At 48.2% G+C, this 25,045-nt stretch overlaps 1 protein-coding gene across 1 annotated transcript in view; it reads left to right on the top strand.

Annotated features, from left to right (window-relative positions):
* Positions 1-25,045, top strand: part of BFSP1 (beaded filament structural protein 1) — a 35,507-nt gene that overhangs the window by 9,137 nt on the left and 1,325 nt on the right. Inside the window, exons 3-7 of the mRNA XM_045528883.1 lie at positions 4,953-5,048; positions 7,974-8,063; positions 11,902-12,009; positions 20,860-21,080; positions 23,381-23,466. Coding sequence (XP_045384839.1) covers positions 4,953-5,048; positions 7,974-8,063; positions 11,902-12,009; positions 20,860-21,080; positions 23,381-23,466 — 601 coding nt within the window. The remainder of the gene's footprint in view (positions 1-4,952; positions 5,049-7,973; positions 8,064-11,901; positions 12,010-20,859; positions 21,081-23,380; positions 23,467-25,045) is intronic.

Genomic DNA, 25,045 nt, shown 5'->3' with positions numbered 1-25,045 from the left:
CAGAGATGGGTTCCATACAGTCCCTCAGGGGGTCCCCAGCTCAGCAGGACTGAGCCCATTGTCCACAATGGTAACCTCTTTAACACACCTTTTATTGGCTTTGTTCCCTTGCCTGGGTCACTTCCCCTCCTTTACCTGTGGTTCCTGGGGTCACCCCCCAAATAAATGACAGGTAGCCAGTCTCTGGCGCAGGGTCCACTTGCGGAGAACTCAGCCCCTCAAGGGGGGTGGCCAGGTGAACATTGCACCTTTTTATTCTCTGTCCGTTGAGATCATCAGATGAGAAGAAAGAGGCTAAAGTCCACATCGTGTTGGCTGGTCAGGTCAGTGATTTTGGTCGACAAGTCTTTGGATGTCTCAGATAAACAAGGTTTTGGCTGTCAATTCAATTTCAGTGTCCATTTACTTTGGTCTCACTTGTGCAAGGGATTCATCCCTCAGTGTAGCCATGGGAAATCAGTGACCTGGACTTTGAATCCTGCTTGGAAACTATCATAATGAACATGAAAGGGCTGATTGCTACTGCTTTTGCAAATTCAATTCATGCTGCCCATGTAATTAAACCTCCAGAACAGAGCTCCTGTATTTTTATCACCGGTAAGCTAAAGCAAGCCACGCTTTGCTATGCACTGGGAATTGAACTAACTTCCTCAACATACTACTTACATACTGTGGCCAAAGTTATTCAAACTTCCAGCCTTTTGATGTAGTAAGAATTCCAGACGACTTTTAAAGATTTGGGTTTGGCTAACCTCTAGAACTCATGGTCACTAAACATGTACCTACGAGGTTATAGGTCTCCAATAATGCCTGACTTTGCTTATCTTAAGGAAACTATAACTAAATTATTAACTATTAACTAAACTTGAATGTTTAGCTCTCCTTTTTTCTTTAAAATCCCCCAAATTTTAAAATGATGTGGGTTCTAGTTAAATGCTCTCACTGAAAAACAATTAAAAAATATTTAAAGGCTGACATATGTGCTTTTCCATGTCATTCATGTGTCTCCTAAACTCATCTGTAGAAAACAACAAGAGGCCAGGGAGGTTAGGCATGAAAGCATGGGGACATGAAGCTTCAACCTTCAGGACTACGCCTTCATATGCCCAAGAATTCCTCAGAGGCTGGAAATGAACTTCCAGAAAAGAGAAGGAGAGGAAATTGGGAAGGAAGAGTTTAAGAGGAGGCTGAGGGTGGAGAAGCTTGAAGAAAGAAAAAGGGCAGAGGAAGAGCAAGGAAGAATGCAAAGGGAGGGAGAGTTGAGGAAACTGAGGCAGAGGAGAGGGTGGAGATATACAGAACTTGCCTGGCGGCCTCCTCCAGGCCAGTGTTAGCACCTGTAGGAAGAGTGACCTTAATGTGCTTGGAAAGGCTTTTGACATCTAGGGTTGAAGAAAAGTGTCTTTAATTAAATGCTAGCTAAGTAGAAATCTTTATGAACTTGAATATCCATTATTTAACAGTTGGGTTTTTAATGGAGTTTCTAGAATCCCTGTAAATAGGTTGGCAAAGCTGATTTCGAGGGTGTGTTGAACTCTTGTTTCTCCAGTCCCTTTCTTAAAAATGGCTGTCAATAGCCTAGACCGGTGGTCCTGAAACTTCAATATGTGTCACTGTCACCTGGAGGGTGTGTTACAACCCAGATTCCTGGGCCCCAGCCCTAGAAATTCTAATCCTGTGGGTCTGTGATGTGCTGGAGTATTTGCAACTCTAATCAGTTCCCAGGTGGTGTGGTCCGGGACCACACTCTGAGAATCACTGGTCTCGATCTAGAACATACACATTATCAGGGTTGGAATGTTTTCTAAAATTAGACTATTGACGTAGAGTCTCAATTCAGAAAAATCTACATGCTTCTGCTGGTGAAGCTTTTGAAAATTCAGCTGACAGCATCCAAAGCATAATAAAAATACAAGCGTCTACACATTTCTGAGTTCTGGTGCAAACAAAAGAAAACACTTTCAAAACAAATTTTCCTCAACGTATCAGCAACTGCACATTCCAGTGGCACCTACTCACCTTTGGGGGTTTGGGGGAAAGTTTATCAGGTGATGCTCTTCAAAGCAAGACAGTGTGTTTGCAGAAGCATCTGGTTAATCCCTATTTTAAGGACAGGTATTGACTGGCCTTTTATTATCATCATGAGAAGTTTTAAAGACTTGACTGATGGGACCCAGGGGTGGTGGTTTTGGCATGATCCTAAGAGGGAGATGGGGAAGAATGGTTGGCACCCGGAAAGATGGGACCAGGACTCAGAATTTAGCTTTTGACTGGTATAGAGGAGCCCATGACAGATTCTAATCCCATTATCTTCCACTAGCTTCCATCTACTCGATAAATGACCCACAGGATCAGTCTGGCCTCAGCCTCCCATCTGTAGAGTAGACTGTCTTTCAGCTGCAGAGCCCTCATGTTACAGGGAGCCTCTTGAAGGGGCTCTGAGGGAAGAGGGGTTTTGGATGGAGTGGAGTGCCCGTGGCCCCTGTTCGTCCTTCAAGAATAGCATCTCTGGCCGGGTGCGGTGGCTCACGCCTGTAATCCTAGCACTTGGGAGGCCGAGGCGGGTGGATTGTTTGAGCTCAGGAGTTCGAGACCAGCCTGAGCAAGAGCGAGACCCCGTCTCTACTAAAAATAGAAAGAAATTATCTGGCCAACTAAAACTATATAGAAAAAATTAGCCAGGCATGGTGGCACATGCCTGTAGTCCCAGCTACTCGGGAGGCTGAGGCAGAAGGATTGATTAAGCCCAGGAGTTTGAGGTTGCTGTGAGCTAGGCTGACGCCACGGCACTCTAGCCAGGGTGACACAGTGAGACTCTGTCTCAAGAAAAAAAAAAAAATGGAATAGCATCTCTGCTTTGCTTCTCTATATTGACTTCTATGGGCTACTTTGTTTGAAGGATGGTACCTGTGGGTTAAAAAAGTCTGAGGGCTGGGTGCGGTGGCTCACACCTGCCTGTAATCCTCGCAATTTGAGAGGCCGAAGCGGGAGGATCGTTTGAGGCCAGGAGTTTGAGACCAGCCTGAGCGAGACCCCATCTCTACAAAAAATAGAAAAATTAGCCAAGTGTGGTGGTGTGCACCTATAGTCCCAGCTACTGGGGAGGCTGAGGCAGGAGGATCACTTGAGCCCAGGAGTTTGAGGCTGCAGTGAGCTATGATGACACCACTGCACTCTAGCCCCAAGCAACAGAGCAAGATCCCGTCTCAAAGAAAAAAAAACTTTGAGGACCAATGACCTCTAGTGTCCCTTCTATTTCTAAAATTCTGTGTTTTATCCCTTTATAAGTAATAACACAAGGATCCTTGAAACCCTATTTCTGTCTCTTCAGCTTTGTGGACCAACTGTTGATGAATTTTTGGTAAAAATTAAGATGATTGAGAATTCTCCACCCCACCCATCCTTAGGAGTCTTAAGAGGGGCAGAGGGAAGGTAGAAAAACATCCAGAGGGACTGGCTCAAGGTCTTCCCCCAGCACTGCCTTACCTCTGGCCCAGATGCCTCCCAGAGCCATGCCTCTCTGGGCTGGTGGCCCCACCCCCAGGGCTGAGAATCAGTCCCCACGAACCACTGCCTCTGAAGGAGTGGGGCTGCATCCCAGCACACTTTGATTTTCCTTCCCATCATGTAGTCAAGCAAGATGATGGTCATGTGACCCATGCTGGCCAATCACTGTGCCCTCTCAGAAATGTGGTCATGTGAGCTGCCATGCACACCTGCCAATACCTGAGGCCTTGGGAAGTGACTTATTAATGACTTGTTAGTAAGCATGATGAATATTAGCAATGGGCTCTCATTAATAAAGGTAGGTACAGGCCAGGCATGGTGGCTCAGGCCTGTAAATCCCAGCACTCTGGGAGGCCGAGGTGGGAGGATTGCTTGAGCTCAGGAGGGTAATGCTCATCTGCAATATCACACTGAACATGCTGAAGTATTTAAGTCAATCCCAGACATCACAGCACAATCTTATTAAGAGCATGAACAATTCTTTTGTATCTATTTGGTTTATCGAAACAAGATCAACGAGAAGAAAGCTTGGTGAGAAAATTCAATCTTTTGTGATAAATGTCATTTCCAACTTTAAAGGAGCAAATGCAATTCACAAAAGCAGTCATTCTTAAAAAATGCATTCTTTGTCTCTACTAAAAATAGAAAGAAATTATCTGGCCAACTAAAAATATATATATAGAAAAAATTAGCCGGGCATGGTGGCGCATGCCTGTAGTCCCAGCTACTCGGGAGGCTGAGGCAGTAGGATCGCTTAAGCCCAGGAGTTTGAGGTTGCTGTGAGCTAGGCTGACGCCACGGCACTCACTCTAACCCGGGCAACAGAGTGAGACTCTGTCTCAAAAAAAAAAAAAAAAAAAAAATGCATTCTTCTATTAAAGATACATCATCTCAAGGTAAATGTTAACAGTCCTTGGGAGAAAACTGTTAAAATATAGATTTCAGTATTAAGGGAAAATTATTCTTTGTTTTAGTCTTATTATAGAAACTCAACTCACTGATGATGAGATATAGAACAAATATAGATGTTATTTACATGTTAAGGTTAAAATACCCTAACTCTGATCTATCTAGATTAAGGTTTCTCAACTTGGGTACTGTTGACTTTTTAGGATAGAGAATTCTTTTTTGTGAGGGAGCTGTCTTGTGTATCGTAGGATAGTTAGCAGTGTCTCTGGCCTCTACCCACTAGTTGCCAGTGGAAGCACCTGCCACTCAAGTGGTGTCAAAAATGTCTGCAGATATTGTCACGTGTTCCCTTGGGAGCAAAACCACCCCTCTGTTGAGAACTACTGTTCTAGACCAGGTTCAAGAGGCTAACCCCTTCCCAGAACTACTGAACTATCTGCATTTTAATGAGCCCCTGGGTTGTCCCCCATGCCTGGCTGACTTCACCCCTGTGCTCCCTCCGCATGCTGGGGATGTGTGACTCTTTCTCATTGCAGGAAGCTGACGAAGCCTTGCTGCATAACCTGCGCCTTCAGCTCGAAGCCCAGTTCCTGCAGGACGATATCAGTGCGGCAAAGGACAGGCACAAAAAGGTAGCCATGACCCTTCCAAGTGCTTTCTCCGGAAAATCCAGTTTGGGCTTGGTCAGACAAGTGCAGGACACTGTGGCTGAAGCCTGAGACTGCCAGGGTGGCCTGCTTTCATGTGCATTGTCTCTTGAACCAAACAAACAGGGGTGGGTCGGTTGCAGGACAGCACTCGATATGCCGGACACATGTGGAGAAATAGGCAACGGTGGATGAGTTGGGGGTTGAGGTGTTGGGAACTGTATCCGTATTGTACAGTACAATTTATAAAGCGATTTTATATAGATCTGTCTTGATTAAGCTACAATCTATTTACTGTTTAAGCTCCAGAAAATGCAGAGATGCAGCAAATGCGAAAAGAAGCATTGTTTTTAGCTCTGCCTCTGAGCCAGAGAATTGAAGGAGCGCATTTATTCAGGAGCCCCCTCTGCTAAGTGCTCTGATCTCTCTCCACCCCACCAGCTTCTCTCAGGCCTGACTTTGGTGTCCCAGAAAGTATTAGGGTGGCGATGTTGGTGCACAGGGGTTTTGAGAAAGATTTCTCCAGACAGAGATTAGGATAGACAGAAAGGTTTATTTACTTTTCCCTGGGGGAAGGAAAAAAGACTAGCATGGAGCTGGAAAGAGGAAGGATGTGCTGGCCCCAAAAACCAGATCTTGGGGCTTTTTAAAGGGGGCTGTAAAAATGGCAGGTACAGTCGAGAAACTTCTGCATTCACTCCTTTCTTTCTCCTTGGTGGCAGGTAGATAACAAAACTGCAAGGATGTCAAAGGCCAAGAGTTGTTTTCCTGCCTTTCCTTGGAGAAGAGATTATCACAGGAGATGTGACTGTCCTCGAGATAGGGTTGAGGCTATATCACTCGTTTTTCTGCTGTTTACTCAGGAACCTGTAAAAGCAGATTCTCAAACAACAATTTTGAAAGAGAGAGCTTTACATCTCTTTTCCGTTCATGCAGCTTTTTCAGAAGTTGTGCAAAACAGAACTCCTGCAGGGTACCTATTAGTGAGAGAACTCATAGGATTGATCTTTAACCATTACTGGGGGAACTGTAGGGTTGGGTATTTTCCTGTTATTTTTGCAAGGCCGCCCCTTTCAGAAAGATCAGATCCTGCAGCTGTGTAACCAGGGGTGAGTGGCCTAACTCCTCTGAGCTGCCTCTTCCTCTTCAAAATGCTAATGCAGACTCCCCTTGCCAGTGCAGCTGTGTGGGTGACCTAGGGGAGCAGACATGTGGGCGCCTGGCCCTGGCCCGCGGGGCTTACCTCTCCAGGGCACTCTGGCCTCCCCCTGCTGCAAGTTTCTGCAACTTTGCCTGAGGACTTTCTTGGAGCAGCTGAAGGCCGTCCTGCCAGATAGGGAAGTGTTGGGAAACTGCTGCCACCTGGGAGCAGGGTGACTTGACAGGAGTTGGTGTCGAAACATCTCAGCTCCCTCTTGCCGGTGTGGACCGACTCTGAGGCTTCTGTTCTCTGCTGGCCTCAGGATCTCCAGGTGCCCCCAGTGGTGATCTGTTGATAACATGGCCCTCATTAGCTGTCCCCCCTTCCCCACCTCCCTTCCACACCCCACTGCCCTGCCAGTCACGCTTCCCGGCGTCATCGCCCAATCAACTGCTTGCATGCGCATCCTCCTACCAGTTCTGCTTCTGGGGAAACCCAAACTAAGACAGTGTGGGAACATAGGCACAACCTGGAATCTGGCCAGTGCTCTGCAAACCTTTGATCCTCTTCCTGCCTCAGTGTGTACCTGCGTCAGTATGTGAGGCCTGTCCCCTCCTGTTGGGGTCCCACTAACTTTCCATCAGGCACAGCCATTTCCTCCTCCCCCTGCCTTCTTGCTTCTGCTCTACTTTATGGAATCCTGGGAGCAGTGCCCAGGGGCAATTTTGAAGCAGCTCAATGCATTCTTCAAGGCCATTTAGAATAATGATGATGATGACGATGATGACGCTAGCTTGCACTGTGAGGCACACCCACATTATGTCATGGGACCCCAGCAACAGCCTTAGGAGATAGTGCTAGGTTGGGTTCCCTGTGAGCACAGCCTGCCTCATCAGAGGTTGTGATTTGTGCTATTGCTGTCTTGGTGGAGGGCTCTGGGGGGAAGGGAGGGAAGGAGCACAGCAAGGTGCAGTCTCAGCTGGAGTCCGGCCTGGCCCGATCCCATAGTCACAGGGAGCCCTGGAGCGTGAGTGAGAATCACACCATAGCCTGGTCCCGCCTTGAGCAGGAATGTTGGTCTTTGGTACTCCTGTGCCCATCATCCCTTGGCCTGGGTTGGGGATGGGACGGGGCCTGTGTATTCCCGGACGAGATGACCATCAGTTGGCCACAGGCCGCTCTCTGGAGAGGCAGGGACAGAGCTGGGGACAGGTGCACTGGCTGGTAAAAAGGATCTGCCTCCCTTTAGACAGTTATCCCTACTTTATAGGAGAACTTGCATTTTCGGAGGTTTAAATAGCTTGCCTGAGACCACACACAACCAGTAAGTCATTTAGTCCAGGCCTGACTGACCAAAGCCCATTCTTTGAAGCACTGCCCTTTGCTGGTGTCAGAAAGTGTCCTTTGTACCCTCCAGGGCCTCTTTGTTCTCTTTTGCACGTGCAGGGCTCTGTGAAGGCAGCAGCAGTGCGCCCAAGTAACTGAAGGGAAATCTGGAAATTAACCAAGCCTCAGGTCATTCATCTGCCCTGTTGTTCTTGTGCAGATTGAAGGAGTCGCTAAGTGCCTATGATACGGTGGGCAGGGGTGGGTGGGCTTGTCCATGGCAGCACCTTCGTCAGGGTCTTCTTCATCCCTGACTCCATCATGGTCTGCCCTCTTTGTGATGGTGGAGCATGTGAAGTGTTCATTTCTGGGCTTGCCTGGTGCTAGCGGGAAAAACTCAGGCAGCCCAACTTATAATGAGAATGCTTTCCCTCCCCCAACAGAATCTTCTGGAAATTCAGACCTACATCGGCATCCTACAGCAGATCATTCACACCTCTTCTCAGGCGTCCACTGTGAGCGGGATGAGGGAGGTAAGATACCGGAGCTGCGGCTGCAGGACAGGCAGAGCCGTCCTGGAGGAAGCCCCGTCTGCAGACTGTTCTCACACCCCATGGTCCTCGTGAACTTGGGCAGAGACCCGGGGAGAGTGTCGGGCCGGACTGTGAGCACGGCCTCTGCCCTGCTCCTGCTTTGTGTTTGCATTTGAAGTTTGACCTTCCGAGTTTTTACTCATAGTCTAAATACCAGTATTTGGACATCTGAGGACATAAACCGTGTCTCTTAAGAGTTATGGGCTGTTCTTCCTTGTATACTGCATAAGAAACTGCGTGTTTCCCAAAGTGCTGTGCCATTTTTGCATCCTGCCAGCAATGCGTGACAGTTTCTGTTGCTCCATGTCCTTGCCAATGCGTGGTATGTCAGCTTTTTATTTTTTGCTCTTCTAGTAGCCATGTTGTGTATCTCGTTGTGGTTTTAATTTGCAGCCCCTAATGACTAACGATGTTGAGCATCTTTTCATTTAGTCGTTTGCCATCTGTATATCTTCTTTGTTGATGGATCTGCTCAAATCTTTTGCCCATTTTTTAATGGAGTTGTATGTTTTCTTATTCTCTTATCAATCTGATTATAAATTTCAAATACGGAAAACCTCAATTAGTGAATGTATTTTAAAGACCAGGCTCTTGTGCCATGAGTTTGTGGCATGAAAACTACTGAGATGGGGTAGAGATTATTGCAGCTGGTTTGTAAAAACTGGGGATTTGGATGTGAAACATTATTCCTGGTGTAACTCTCCAAATTCCTTCTTCATTTAGCTCTTTCGCTGCTCAACAGAATATTGACATACTTGTCCCTAATGCGGTTTATGGAAGTTTGTGATGCATAATATGATACATACAAAAATAAACTGAAAAGGGTGCAAATTCAAATTAAAATGTTCCCAGGCCCCTTCTCCAGAGGTTGTGGTAGGCTGGTACAGGCTTTGGTGGACTGTTGAACTGATAGGGTTCTGGATTTTTTTGCAAGGGTGACCTAAGGCAGTGGTTCTCAACCCTGGTGACACTTGCCATTGCCTGGACTTGTGCTCAGGCCTCACACAAGACAATGAATGGGCCGCTGGGGAGGTGGGGCCTGCCTGGGGCAGGGCCAGACAAACTGCTGTAGAACCCGAGGACTAGGGTAGCTGCTGCTTATATCAAAGCTAAAGAAGTCCCCAAATTTGCTTTAGAAGACACTTTTGAACCCTGTAAAATATCATCTAAGAGGCAGGCAGGAAAGTTAATTTTTTTGGTCTTCATGAGGATATATTTGTCCAAATTGCCCACCAATTATCATTTCAGGATTCTGTTCTCCTCAGTTGATGTAACGGCGGTTTCTACAAAGGTCTCAAGAAGCTTTCCCTAAAGCTTTAATTTTCTTTGTCAGAGATTCCTTTCCAGAGACATTATGTTTATTTTTCCAACTCATTTTTGTCCTCTAGTTCAAAGATGTTTTATATCCGAGCACACTCTTTGGATCATATCATCTGTTCCCTTGTAACAGAATCTTGCTAAGTTGTGACAATGCAGAGACCACCTGGACTTATGTTGGTGTCAGCAAATCAGCATCCCCGGGAGCTTGTGGGACAGGATGTCCAGCCCCAGCTGGAACCCACTGAGTCCGAATCTGCACCTGAGCACGGTCCCCAGGGATACGTGTGCACATTTGCATAAAGTCACATTTGCATAAATAAGGAGCGTTGTTCCCTAGGAATGCAGGTCATTGGTTTGATGTGTCAGAAAAGCATGTCAGGTCCACTAGCCAGGGCTGCTCGGCCGCACCGAGGGTCGGGAGAGCTGGGTTTGTTGTCCACTGTAGCAAGGGAGCGTCACTCTGAGGAGACTTGCTCTCGGGGAGCGGGGGGGGGGACATGGTGTGGGATCTGGGCTGTGCCAGGTGATTCTGGGGGACAGGAAGGTAAGCAGGGTCTGCTCTGGGCTGGGTGCCCTCAGAATGGGGGCAGTCCCACGACTGAGTATCTCTATCATTGTATCGAGGACCCAGAGGGAGTGCGTGTGGCTAGAGCTGCACTTGGCAATGAAGCAGTTTCACTCTTGTTGGTGGGGAGAGCAGTCATGGTCACTTTTGTGGTTGCCCAGGGGTCTTTGGTCTGTGCTCTTGTTTTTGTCTTGTTCCTGCATGGTCCTAGAGTGACATTTTCGGATGCTGTGTAGCGTTGTTTATAAGTAGAGAGCACCCTGGCCTCCCTGTTAGTGCCAGCTGTGGGGCTGTCCTTCCTCTTCAGTGAGTATTTGGGGACCCACCCCATGTGAGTCACCCTGTGGGCGGACCCTGTGGGGGTTGGGCAGGGGTGTGAAGGGGAACAGGAGCGAGGCGGTGAGGAGAGGAGCCCATCCTGAGCTGCACCGTGTCTCCTGCCATCCTGAGGCTGCGGGCTAGCATTTGTACAGGGTAACATATTTGCAAATCTGCCATATACTGGTTGCTGGGGACATGGGTCCCCTTCTGCTCCCAGCCACACCCCTCTCTGCTTCTTTGAGGCAGGGAGGTGGGGACTGACACAGAGAAACAGAGAAGACAGAGTCAGAGAGACAGACTGAGAGTCACAGGGGAGAGACAGAGAAAGAGAGAGAGAGAAACGTACGCCTCCGTGCCCTGAGAAACACAGGAATGACAGACGCAGCTGAGGAGCCATCTGCAGTACATCTCGAGCCCGGCTTCTCCGTGCGGTCCGGCCACGGGGCTGACCCTCGCTTCCATCCAGCACATTGTCTTGCTGCAGCCACCTGTGTGTCCGTGTCGTTGCTCCAGCCACTTTGCCAGGTGTTTGCAAGCAGGGGGCCGCCTTCAGCGCGTGAACACCGGGAGCACTTGGCACAAGCCTGGCTTCTGATTTTGCGTCGCTTTGAGTCGCTGCGTGGCATCAGAAGGCACTGCTTGAGCAGTCAGGCTTTGGGAAGCAATTTGAATATTTTTGAATAGACAGTGGAAAGGCAGGCCAGGAGCGGGGCAGCTGCTTGGCTGAGTGCGGAGAGACCCAAGGAGGATTCCCTTCCAGGCTGTTCCAGAGACTGTCGATAGGACGGCGCAGCAGCCTCACCAGGGCCCCGCTCCCCTTTCGGCCTCTGGGGCCCCGTGGCTCCCACTTCGCACAGCAACACCCTTGCACGGTGGATGGCTCAGAGCTCAGGCTGACCTTCATTTTCACAGGCACAGAAAATAGAGCCCAGCGAGAATCTGTGTTCTGGGTTTTCCTTTTCACAGAAAGCGGAGGCTTTGGGCGTCAAATGCCTCTTCCAGAGTCTCCTGGTGAGTTCATGGCACAACCGGGTCTCAGCTCAGGTCTCCTGAGACTGTCTCTGTGCTTTGTGCTCACAAGGTGGTTCAGACTCGGGAGACAAAGCCAAAAGCAGCGGCTGCTGTGGGCCTGTCGTAGTCTGCTCGGGCTTCTATAACGGAGCACCATAGACAGGGGCTTCCATGACAGATATTTATTTTTCACGGTCCTGGAGGCTGGAAGTCCAAGATCAAGGTGCCTGCAGATTGGCATCTGGGGAGGGCTCTCTTCCTGGCTTGCAGACAGCCACCTTCTCTGCATCACACGTGGCAGAGACAGAGAACTCTGGTGACTCTTCCTCTTCCTATAAGGGCACTGATCCCACCCTCATGACCTCATCTAACCCTAATCACCTCCTAATACCAGCACCAAAGGTCTCACCTCCTAGTACCAGCATCTGCGGGGTTAGGGCTTCAACGCATGAATTCTGGGGGACACGAACATTCAGTCCAGAACAGGCCCCACCTTCTTTGCCCTTGGCCTCTTTGCATTTTCTCACGTGCATGAGTGTGACTCTGGCCTTCTTTGTGCAGGAGAAGCTCCTGACAGAGCGGGAGGTGGGTGCCCTGCGGAGCCAGCTGGACGAGGGCCGGGAGGTGCTCTCCCACCTGCAGGCACAGAGAGTGGAGCTGCAGGCCCAGGTATGCTTGTGTCTGCCACGTGCAAATCAGGGCTTCATGCACATTTTATTGAGGTGTCACATGCATGCATAGTATCTAGCTGGAGGAGTTGTCACATGCCAGACACACCTGTGTCACCTGGCAGCAACAGGACATTCTGAGTAGCTGACCAGGTGCCCTGCTTTGCCCTGGGCTGAGGGTTCCCAGGACATGGGACTAGCAGTGCCCAGACTGGACAAGTCCCAGGCAGATGGAGACAGGGCCATGTTCCTCCCCCAGTCCCTTGGGTTCCCCGTGAGACTCCTTCACCCCACCAAGGGTGAGGCTGTCCCAGCTTCTGCATCATGGATTCATCAAGCCCAGGTTAAACTGTGTAAAAATAAGAAGAAAGGAACACATACTGGGATTTTTATCCTATGCTTGCTCAAATCTGTGCTCCCTGCCTGTGTTCTCATGGTAAAATTTCTCCTTCAGGATTTGATTACAGACCTGGAAAGAGGTTGTGTGAGTACTGGCCTCTAGTTAGAAATTTGTTAGTGAGAAGCTCACATTTCTACTCCTACCCCCTTGTGGGTGAAGCTTAATTTGAAAACTAAACTCAGCAGAACAGCTCGATCCCGTTTCTGTGGCCTCCCTTCTCAGTTAACGAGCTTCCTGGCGCTCACTAGTGCCAATGCTAGTAGATTCACTGGCATCAGCTAGCATTAAAAAGGAAGTCAGCAATGCTAAGCTAAAATAGACTAAAAAATAACAGAGTGCTCAGCAAGTAAAAAGGTAGGATTTTGTGAAACCTTTGTTTCACCTATATATATTTCGGTTCACACACACACACACACACACACACACACACATTTGTCTGATGTGCAGGGCTGGCAGTCTGAAATGTGTTTTCTCCTGTGGCCGTGGGGATAAAGTTGAAAACCACTGCCCTAGATTCTGAGAAAGATGAAAGAGCCCAGCCGAGATGGTAAATTTCAGTTCCAGCACAAAGCCGTTTCTCTATGTACATGTATGTATTTGTTGAATATCAGAATAAGAAATTGCACAACGGATTAACCTAGTTTCTGAGAACATGGAATGAAACTGGCTGGCTGGCCACCTGTTCCTGCCCTTAGTTGTTGCAGCAAGACGTACTTGCTTTACTCTGATGTCGTCGTTGCTCTAAAGTAGGGTCTTAATCTCCTCTTCGGTGCCACCGCTCCCTGCCCCCACCCTCGGTAGTCTGATGAAGCTCCTGGACTCCGTCTCAGAAAAATGATGATAAAGGCATAAAATAAAGCACAGATAATTAAAAGGAAACCAATTGTATTGAAACAGTTATCAAAATATTAGCAAATCATTTCATATAAAATAGGATATGTGCTTATATTTAGTAAAAAAAATCTAGCACTGGGTCTAATGAAACAGTTGTATTAGTTTTCTGTTGCTGCCTTGATTAATTACCACAAACCCAGGGCTTCACACAGCACCCATTTATTAGCACACAGTACTCAAGGTTAGAATTCTGGGAAATTTGGTCGGTCTCTCTGCTCTGGGTCTCACAAGGCTGAAATAAAGGTGTCGGCAGGCCTGGGCCCTTGTCTGGGGGCTCTTACGGGAGAATTTGCTCCCAGTCTCGTTCAAGTTGTTGGCAGGGTTCAATTCTGTGTGTCTGTAGGACTGTGGGCCTGGTTTCTTTGCTGGCTGCTGGCCAGGAGTGGGTTAGAGGCTGCTCATGCTCCTTGGCTAAGGCCTCCCATCTTCAGAGCCCCCAACAGTGCATTGGCTCTTTCTCATGCATCTAATCAGTCTGACCTTCTACTTCTGCATTTCTCTGGGTTCTACTTTTTTTGTTTTGGAGCCAGGGTCTTGCTCTGTTGCACAGGCTAGAGTGCAGTGGTGTTATCATAGCTCGCTGCAACCTCAAACTCCTGGGCTCAAGCTATCCTCCTGCCTCAGCCTCCCAAATAGCTGGAACTACAGGTATGCACTACCACGCCTGGCTAATTTTTAATTTTTTGTAGAGATGGGATCTCTCTATTGCCCAGGCTGGTCTCAAACTCCTGACCTAAAGCGATCTTCCTGCCTTGGCCTCCCAAAGTGCTGGGATTACAGGTGTGAGCCACTGCACCTGGCCTGACTTCTGCTTTAAAGGACTGGTGTGATTAGGGATAACCTAGAATAATCTTCCTTTTCTTAAAAGCTTAACTGATTAAGAACCTTAATTACATCTGCAAGGTGTCTTTTGCCTTCTAACATATTCATGGGTGTAACACTAAGGGGCAAAGGTCATGGGGACCAAAATTCTGCCTAATTAGCTTTAATTAAAACTCAGATTTTGGTGGGCCCACCTAGGAGTTTCTGACTCAGTAGGTCTGGGGTGTGGCCTGAGAATGTGCATTTTCCCGTTTCCAGGTGATATTGATGCTGTGGATTCAGGTGTGGGGCGGGTCTCAGATTGGGTCAGAATGTTCTACACCTGGTCCCAGGCTTGGGCCCTCCACACCCTCACCCAGAATGTTCATGGCTGGATTTGTTCTGGTTTTAAAAGGTTTTAGTGGCTTCCAAGGGAGATTTGGCCACACACCTCTCAGCGAGGAAAACACACTGGTGGGGGATGTGGTGGGGGGCTGAGGAGGGAGAGCTTCTTAGGATCTCAGGGCTCCAGCCTGGCTGGGCTATGGCAGCTGGTTCTGCCTATAGTTAAGGCCTCTGATGCTTCCAGAATCCTCCATAGCGGAGGTCCTCAGGGTGAGCTCCCTATCCCAGCAGCATCAGCATCACCTGGGAACCTGGCAGAAATGCAGATTCATGACCACATCCCAGACCTGCTGAATCAGGAACCGTGGGGTGGGGCCGGCAACCTTTGTTTTAACAAGCCCTCGGGTGACTCTGCAGGCTCAAGTTTGAGAGACACTGGGCCCAGCATGGAAGGATTAGAGCAGGGGCCCCTCCTGCAAGTAAGCTGAGCACAGACGCGTAAGGCCCCTGGAGAAGGCACTTCTCCCAGGTGGAGGCCAAAAGACAGATAATTCTGTTTCTTTAAATTGTACTGACTGAGAGTTTCTGTGACAGGGAAGTGAAAAAAGTCATATTCATTGCAAAGTGGAGATGGGCATGGTGGCTCATACCTGTAATCCCAGCACTTTCGGAGGCCGAGGTGGGAGGATGGTTTGAGACCAGGCGTTTGAGACCAGCCTGGACAATACAGCAATACTCCGTTTCTAAAAAAAGAAAAAAGAAAAGAAAAAAATTAGCCAGGCATGGTGGTGCAGGCTGTAGTCCCAGCTACTCAGGAGGCTGAGGCAGGAGGATCACTTGAGCCCAGGAGTTCAAGGTTGCAGTGAGCTATGATTGTGCCCCGGCACTCCAGCCAGGGCGACAGAGTAAGATCCTGTCTCTGAAAAAAAAAAAAAATTGCAAAGCGGGAGCGTCCCGGGTCTCCTTTCTCATTAAAGTCACTCAGCACCATCTAGTGGTGATACTTGGTAAGACAGTCTGGCGTCCTAGAGGACTGAGGGAGGAGCTCAGCGGGGAGTCGCAGCCCAGCAGGGAGTGAGATACAGATCAGAAGATCTAATGGTCCAGGCAGAGACACAGTAGTCTTCCGCTCAGGATGAAGTTCAAGGTGCCACAGGGCGCATGCCCTCCCCCTGCCTCCCTCTATGGTGTCCTCTCAGCCGCTGCTCTCGAGGTGACCCTGGGCCACCCTCTCTTCCTCTCCTGACCCCTCCTGTGGTTTCTAGAACCTGCCTCTCTGCTCATCCTGTCTGTCCTTTCTGAAGTCCCTGTCCTTCCTCCATACCCAGGACTCCCCACCTCCTCCAGGAACCCTTTCTCCCTGAGCCCCGAGATGCCCGGGAGGGCTCTGTGACTGCCTCCCCCGCTGGACCGTGAGCTTCTAGAGCAGAGTCCCTGTCCCATCCTTTGATGGCTGGGCTGGCGCTGGTGGCACTCGATGCCGTGCCTCTCAGGGCTGGGGAACCTGTGGCCTTCTGTGTCCTTGAGTGCAGCCTTTTGACGGAATCCAAATTTTACACAACAAATCCTTTTACTAAAAGGAAGTTTGGATTCGGTGGAGGGGCCGCACTTGGGCATCTGGAGGGCCACATGTGGCCTTGTGGCTACAGGTTCCCCACCCCTGGTTGAGCTACAAAAACCACACTGATGTAGACACTATTCCAGTTTTATAAGCCAAGTCGTCCCTTCACTGGGTGCTGTGGGGTCTGGGCTGATCCAGCAGAATTGCACGGGGCATCAGCCTCCAGAGCCCCTGCCTTGCAGTCCTGCCTGGCGCCTCCCAGCTGGGCCGGAGCTCCTCCCACACACCCCAGCACAGGACAGCCAGCCTGCAAAACATGGCAGACACAGATACACACCCAAATGAAAAAAAAAAAAAAAAAAACCCCACCCACCCACCAATCACCACTACCACAACAAAATCTACAAATTATCTAACCATGAGATGAAATAAAAAAAGATTGCGCTTGACTGTAGGGTAGAAAGATTATACATGACTTTTCTAGTCTCGGATTTTTCAATTTATGACAACCCGTTGTTACTCTGTTTCCTGTGTAAAAGGGTGCTAAGTGAAAACCCTCAGGGAGGGGTCTCTGTGTGGGTCACCCTGGGTTTCCTGTGTCTTTGGTGGAAACAGGCGGTGGTGACTGCCTGGTGATTTGTGGGGAGGGGGAGCTCTCCAGGGGCCCCGGGCGTGCGTGTGTTTGTGTGTGCGAGTGTGCTTGCGCGCTTGTCTGCAGCTGGGAGGAGGCTGAGATGGGGGCTCTGTGGCTTCAGGGGATGCCTCAGACCCTGTACACGGGGGTTTGAATTCTGCTGTGATATTTATGGGCGAGCCACTTCGCCTGTGTGCCTCAGTTTCCTCTTCTGTAAAGTGGGAATAATAATAGCTCCTCTCTCCCCGAAAAGGTTGTTGTAAGTTTGGTGAGCTGACCCCCGTTAGAACTCGTGGGCACAGACCATTACTCCCTCTCTGGGATGGGGACTTCATACCCAAAGGGGACAATAGATTCTCTTCATATGTATTATAATTTTTTCTTTTGTTCTTTATTATGAAACATTTCAAACATAGAAAAGTGAGAGATAGTCCCCATTCCCCGACATATGGCTCTTTTTGTATCACTTACAACCCCACACACTCTCCCCATGAAATTCCAACGCTTCTCTGAGATTCGGGCCTCCAAGGGGTCTTGTGAATCCCCTCGTTTCTCGGGAGCGTTTCCTAGAGTGTGTGAACGCTCTGGTGTGGATAGCAAGGTGTGGCTGCCCCAGGAGTTAGTGGGTGTGATTTGGTATTTACCATTACAGGTGACTGTCTGAACCGAGATTTTTTTGTGAGGAACAGAAACCCAATCAAACTACTTGAAACAGGAAGGGCACTCTTGTTTTATTCTGAAATAATTTTAGACTTCTGAAAAGTTGCAAAAATAGCACAGAGGTTTCCAAGACACCCTTCCGCCAGCTTCCCCAGATGTTAACACCTAATAACCACAGGACAGTGACAAAAACCAGGAAATTAACAATGATGCCGTCCTATTCATAGACTAAAATCTCACCAGTTACCCCGTTGATGGTTTTCTGATCCTACCCACACTTAGGTATCACGTCTCTTTTGTGTCTCCTAGTTTGGGACAGTTCCTCTGTCTGTCTTTGTCTTTCATGGCCTTGATGCTTTCAAAGGTTCCAGGCCAGTGATTTTGCGAAATGTTCCATCTGGGTTTCCCCAGTGTTTTCTCAGGGTTAGATGGAGGCTGTGCATTTTTGGCAAGAACCCCATGGAAGGGATGTTGTGTCCTCAGTGCTGCCAGGATTCTCCACTGGAAATGTACTACTTTTCTTTTCAAAGGGGCAGGGTTAAAAGGCAGGGGCAGCAGGACCCAGGACCCAGGATCTGAGGCAACTGTTCACTCTGTCTCCCTCCCCTCCTCTTCCTTCTCTTGCCGCGGGCTCTCTCTGATTCCTGCTTGTCTCTGCCCTATGGCTGCATGTCTCTGCCTCTCTGAAGAATTGCCTTGCGCAGCTTCTCCATGCACTTGTGCAAGATTGCCACTCCAGAATGGCAGCCGCAGGCCCCAGCTTGTGTGCCCTGGTGGTCTAGAACCTGCCACCTACTTGCTGCTACTGCTCCGATCCCTTTCCAAATTCCCAGGAGAGGGAGCATAGGATAGGCCAGCCCGGGTCAGGTCCACCCCTGGTTCCAAAGCTCTGGACAGGAGAATGGGGTCACATTGCTGCCAGGACCCTCCCTATGGATGGAGTGGGACAGTCACCAGACAAAGGGATGACATAGGCCAGACAGAAGTCTTCCCAAAATGTTTAGTATATGTACATTTTCTTCCCTCCTTCCTCTTTCCTTATGCAACAGATATATTCCTGAACATCTTTGTAGGCTACGTTTTCACTTAGGGACTTAGGGAACTTCACTATCCCAAGGCCAGACCCACATGAAGTGGAGAATTGGCTCGGGCTAGGAATGATGGTTCTCCAGGGTGTCCTGTATGTACCTTTAGGCCTCGATGTAGGAAATGTCTCATAGAGGACATCCATGACGTTGCTTGCAGATACCTGTCTCGCCTCTCGTGACTCCGAGTGTGGCCCGAGGATCAGCACCATCAACCCCACCCAGGACCTGGTTAAAAGTGCAGCATCTCCGGCCTCACCCCATCCCTGAGTCAGAATCCGAATCTTATGCTCAGGCGGTTTCTAATGCACACTGCAGTTTGAGAAGTGCTGCTCTAGGTGGAAGTGGGGTTTTTTTGTTTGTTTTAGAGGACCATGCATGTCAAATTTAAGAATGAAATTGTAAAAGAGCCACAACTACAGAGATTAAGCTGGTAAATTAAGTAGAGTTATGTGTCACTCAATAATAGGATACTGTCTGAGAAATGTGTCGTTAGGCAGTTTTGTTGTGTGAACGTCATGGAGTGACTTACACAGAGCTAGATGGCGTAGCCTACTACTCACCGGGCTATATGGGGTGGCCGATTGTTCCTAGACTACAAGCCTGTACAGCAGGTGATGGTACCGAATACTGCAGGCGATTGTAACACCATGGGAAGTCTTTGTGTATCTAAGCATTTCTAAATATAAACATAGAAAAGGTGCAGTAAAAATACGGTATAAAAGATAAAAAAGAGAAAAAAAAAAGGTACACCTGTACAGGGCACTTTCCATGAATGGAGCTCGTAGGACTGGAGGTTGCTCTGAGTGAGTCAGCGAGTGAGCGGCGAGTGAACGTGGAGGCCTGGAGATGACCTCAGACCACTGCAGACTGCGAACAATGCCCACGAAAGCTCTGCTCAAGTTGTAAGAACATACTTTCCTTTCTTCAATAATAAATTGATCTTAGCTTACTGTAACTTTTTTACTGTATAAACGTTTCCATTTTTAAAAACTTTTTGACTTCTTTCTGATAATATTTAAATCAAGCACGGGAGAAAAATGATGCAATCAAGAGATGCAGGGAAACACGAAATGTACGAGGCTGCTGTGGCGTAACCCTGTTTTACAGTAAACTTTTTTTTATAAGTAGGAGTGCCTGATAAAAGGACAATAAAAAGTCTAATATAGTAAATACATAAATAGTAACACAGTCATTTATTATCGTTATCAAACATTATGTACTGTACATGATTATGTGTGCTAGACTTTAGCTGGCAGCCCAGCAGGTTTGTTTGCGCCAGCCTCACCAAAGCGTGTGCGTAATGCATTGCTCTATGACATTACAATGGCTACAGCATCACTAGGTGACAGGAGTTTTTCAGCTCCATTATAATCTTACAGGGCTACTGTCGTCTATGCAGTCTGTTGCTGATTGAAGTGTTATGCGGTGCACAACTGTATGTTTATGAGAATTTATGCACTGCCACAAGCTCTTAAAGTGAATATAAAACCACCTCTTTCTATTTTCCTGCCTTAAATTTTACTTGCTCTGCATTAGTATATAAATAGTGTTTCCCTGACATTATTTTATGTGTACACAAGTGCATGTACACACACACACACACACACACACACACACACACACATTTTAGCTACCAAAACATAAATGTAACTCTGCTGATCAAAACTCAGGAAGGCTGGGCATGGTGGCTCACGCCTGTAATTCTAGCACTCTGGGAGGCCAAGGCATGAGGATTGCTTGAGCTCAAGAGTTCGCGACCAGCAAGAGTGAGACACTGTCTACAAAAAATAGAAAAATTAGCCAAGCATGGTGGCACACACCTGTAGTCCCAGCTACTTGGGAGGCTGAGGCAGGAGATCAATTAAGCCCAGGAGTTTGAGGCTGCAGTGAGCTATGATGATGCCACTGTACTCTAGTCCCAAGGTGACAGAGCAAGACCCTGTCCCTCCCCCATCAAAAAAAAAAAAACAAAAACAAAGCTTAGGAGAAAATTAAAGCACAATAATGACTGAATGAGAACAAGGAAACTTTTCTCTCCCCTAATTATTTTACTAAAAGTAGCATCTTATCTATTTAGTACGTGTTTGTCTTTTTTATTATTTTTGGCTATTAGATCTATGCTAATTCATTAAAGTATGAAGAATGTACTTTTCAAAAATTATGCATATTAGTCCACGATAGTGGGTTTCTTTTTATTTTCTGGGTTTGTCATCCTCAGATGGCCTTTGGGGTAGGCTCCCTTCTGGGCTCATCCCGGAGGGTGCTGATGTTAGTGCCAGGAGACAGGAGCTCAGTTTTCACCTTCCTCTTTGGCTTAAGGATTCCAAAGTGACTCATTGCTAGTCTCTAAGTGACAGGGAAACAAACAAAATAAAATTGTATACGCCAAGTCTAGGTTGTCCTGGCAAAGCCCGTGCCTTAGGGCAGAGGGTGGGAAGGATTTCCTTACAGTGTGTCTTTGCCCACAGACAACAGCCCTGGAACAAGCTATTAAAAATGCCCACGACTGTTACGACGACGAGATTCAGCTTTATAATGAGCAGATCGAAACCCTGCGCAAGGAGATCGAAGAGACGGAGCGGGTCCTGGAGAAGTCCTCCTACGACTGCCGGCAGCTGGCGCTGGCCCAACAAACCCTGAAGAACGAGCTGGACCGGTATCATCGGATCATCGAGATCGAAGGCAACAGGTGTGGTCAGGGACCTGTGCCCGCAGGCCCGGGGGAGTGTGCCTGTCTTCCCATCCTGGCCACTTCCTTCTTCTGCAAACCTTTGTTGGCAGCCCACTGTGTGCCAGGCACAGTTCTAGGCAGTGGGGACATGGCAGGAAAGGAAACACAAAAATCCCTGACCTTTGGAGCTTGAAAACTAGTTGTGGGAGACAGATGCTGCATGCATCTGTAACACAGGGAGCATGACCTGTGACAAGTGCTACGTAGGGAATTCGGGCAGGAGGAGGGCAGTGACAAGGGGAGGTAATGGTGGGAATGCTTGAGATTTTAAGTAGGGTGGTCAGGAAAGGCCTGCTGAGGAGTCTGCTTTTTGTCCAGAGGTTTCTGGGGACACAATGTCCTAGCAGGTGGGATGACAAGGAGTGTTTAAGGAGATGCTGCAGGGGAGGTGCCTAGCACAGTGCCTGGCACTGAGGGCTGTGCAGAGGTATTGGTCATGACTCTTAGCATCCGTGGGTCAGTGTCGTAGCTGTCAGCACTGTGGCTGTCTAGTCTCCTGCATAATGGACCTGGGACTTGAACCCTACTCACGTTAAGACAGCTGGGAAATTCTCTCTTTAAGTGTATCACTCTGTCTGTCTGTCTGTCTGTGGCTATGTCCATATGTCCGTATCCACATCTATAGATAGCCTTCAGAGAATAGGTCGGAAGTTAATTTGTGATTTTTCAATTCAGTCTTGCTAATTTTCTGGGTTTAGATTGAATTAAAAGAGAGCCCCTCCCCCTCCCATACCAAGTTGCCCACAAAGTTCTTGTATTTTCCTGGGGAGAGCTGGAACCCATTCTACTAAGTGAAGCATCCCAAGAATGGAAAGACAGGCACCACATGTAGTCACCATTAAATTGGTATTAACTGATAAGCACTTAAGTGCACATATAGTAATAACATTCATCCAGTGTCGGGCAGAGGGGAGGAGGAGGAGGGGATGGGTATATACACACCTAATGGGTGTGGTGCCCACCGTCTGGGGGATGGACACGCTTGAAGCTCTGACTCAGGTGGGGCAAGGGCAATATACGTAACCTAAACATTTGTACCCCCATGATATGCTGAAATAAAAAGTTAAAAAAAAGAATATATTATTTACCTACAATAAATGAATAAATTCTGATTTAAAAAAAAGTTCTTTCCTTCATTCTGGGTGCTCTGTCTTGGCTGAGAGTGCTCGAATGTTTAGCAGGAAAAGCAAGATTTTCTTTTTCTTTTTCCAGTGAAGGTCAATGTATTTGTGTCACAGTGACACTTGATGCGTGTATTGACAAGGATAAGCCTTGAACTGGCATTCAGATGTCCTTGTGAAAATGTTTGTTTTGAGGGCAGGGCTTCACAAAAAGGTGACTGGATATGCCTTTGCTTGTTTGTTTTTAAGTTCTAATTTTGAAATAATTTTAAATTGATAGGAATGTGGCAAAATAGAGCAAGGGGCTTCTGTATACTCTTTATCTGCATTCGCCAGTTGTTTACATTTTGTCTCAATTGCTTCATCGCTTTTTCTCTATTTATATGTGATGTATATTATTATTATTATTTTTATTTATTTATTTTTTTTGAGACAGAGTCTCGCTCTGTTGCCTGGGCTAGAGTGAGTGCCGTGGCGTCAGCCTAGCTCACAGCAACCTCAAACTCCTGGGCTTAAGCGATCCTCCTGCCTCAGCCTCCCAAGTAGCTGGGACTACAGGCATGCGCCACCATGCCCGGCTAATTTTTTCTATATATATTTTTAGTTGGCCAGATAATTTCTTTCTATTTTTAGTAGAGACGGGGTCTCGCTCTTGCTCAGGCTGGTCTCGAACTCCTGACCTCGAGCGATCCACCCGCCTCGGCCTCCCAGAGTGCTAGGATTACAGGCGTGAGCCACTGAGCCCGGCCTATTATTATTTTTTTAAAGTGGGAGATATCATACCTGATTTACCCTAAATACTTCAGCCTGGGTTGGCCACTCGTTAACTAAAAAACAAACAGAAAACCCAAACACTCTGTCCCACAGAGAAGTGATATTTTTAGATTATAAGCAATCCCTACTTTATCGATTTTTTATAGTTACGTTTCACAGTGTACGACTTGAGCCCAAAGAAACGATTATTTCCTTTACGTCCTCACCCAGTGCATGTGTGTATGTGGTTATCTGTGTAAAATTCTGTATAATTCATGAGCAGTTTGATCGAGAGAAAGCTTCTTTCCCTTTTGCTCAACATGAGAGAGTCGCTGTCGCCCCTGACCGCCTGTGTGGCTTGTGTTTTCTGGTTCCTTCTGCCAGGCTGACCTCCGCCTTCATCGAGACCCCCATTGCCCTGCTCACCCCGAGCCATGGAGCCTCTGGCAGCTCTGCGTCTGGCGGCAAAGGTACCACCCCCAACCCTGGCTTCTGCTTTTTTCTGTGTCGAAAAAATGGAAAAAACCAAGTGCCTTTCTCCCCGACTTTCACGTTCATGCTTCCTTCTGACCCAGCTGGTAGTGAAATGCTTGTGTGTGCGGGAGGTCTCCTTCTCTTCCTCTCTGATGTGCCCCCTCAGGTGCTAACGGATGAGCCACGCAGTTTATAAGGAACACAAATCGCCTGGGGGAATAGGCCACCCTGGACATGCCGTCCCTGAACACGAGGCATTTAATCAGGGGAAGAATACGATTCGGTATACACTTCTTGCTTCTTCGCTTTGGCAAGAAGTGGGTATCGAATTGCATTTTCCCCTAAAATTTTATGAACTAGTCTGCGCAAAGGTGCTTGATCCAGTGTCCGATGCGGTGTCGGAGGCTCATGATGGTTCCTTCTTTCTTCCTTTCAAAACCGACCAGAAACAGCTTGGTTGGCAAATGCGGCTTCTGCTTTCAATGTCTGCTCTGTGAAATGTCACCTCACATCTAAATCTTCTGAGCAAAGCCCAGTGTTTTGGGAGGAAAGAGAAGATGGTAATGCTGATGCTCATACTTATAGGGCCTTCAAGTCCACGTGTCTTAGCTCAGAGGGGTTCGTGGCACACCGCTTGGAAGGCAGCCGGCCTGCAGCCGGACACCCAGCGCTGGCTCCGCAGACGTGTGGCCCAGCACGGGTCCCAGCTCAGCTTAATGCTCTGGGGTCCCTGTCCTGAGATTCTTAATAATTTTGAACAAGGGGTCTTGTGTTGTCCTCTGGCACTGGGCCCTGAGATTCTGTGGTGGTCCTATAAGCGCTTTCTCCTCATGTCCTGGCTCCTGACAGAGAGTTTCCTGTGACCTGTCCCTGTCTCCATCCTCTGCCCCCTTATGGCTTTGTGACCCATTTCTGCTGTTTGCTCTCTTTTCACCTCGAGTCAACCCATGCTAGGTGCTGGTGCTCATCTGTCTTGACCTGTGGGAGGGGGTAGAGATGACCTTTGGGTTGAAAAAGTTCCAAAATCACTATATGGGTGGAGCTGGGAAGCCTCATAGATTATACTGGGTGAGATTTTTGTATATTTCCTTCAACTTCTAGGTCGTCCTTTCTGCTGGTCTGAAGAAATGAGCAAAGCCTTGGGGACAGGGGATTCCCATCATTTCTGAATTTTATAGCACGGCTTCCGCTTCTGGCCCAGGAGGAAGGGGTGCTATCAAGGGCTGGTGGTACTGATTTAGCCTGAGATAAATGTGGGATGAGGGAGACACACTGTGAATGGATTCCGTCCCCAAGCCTGAGGCCATCTGAACGTGTCAGAGGCCCGGAAAACTGTGCTGTTTCTCCTCTGAGGAAGTCGGAGGGGGGATGACTTTGAGGAATGGGCTTCCATTGTCTAGTCTGTGGATCTAAGCGTCTGCCGTGAGTTCGCAGGGACTGCAGCCAGGGTGGGGCATCATGTCTCAGTACGCTCCGCTCAGTGCAATGGTGGACCGCGAGTGTCAGGACAAGGAGCACCTTCCCTGCCTTTTCTGGAAGCCCAGAGGAATCCAGTGACTTGTTCAAAGTCGCACA

Source organism: Lemur catta, chromosome 17 (assembly GCF_020740605.2).
Source record: "Lemur catta isolate mLemCat1 chromosome 17, mLemCat1.pri, whole genome shotgun sequence".
Classification (NCBI taxonomy): Eukaryota; Metazoa; Chordata; class Mammalia; order Primates; family Lemuridae; genus Lemur; species Lemur catta.
Note: the sequence above shows the minus strand (reverse complement) of the source record. Positions and strands in the feature narration are given on the sequence as shown.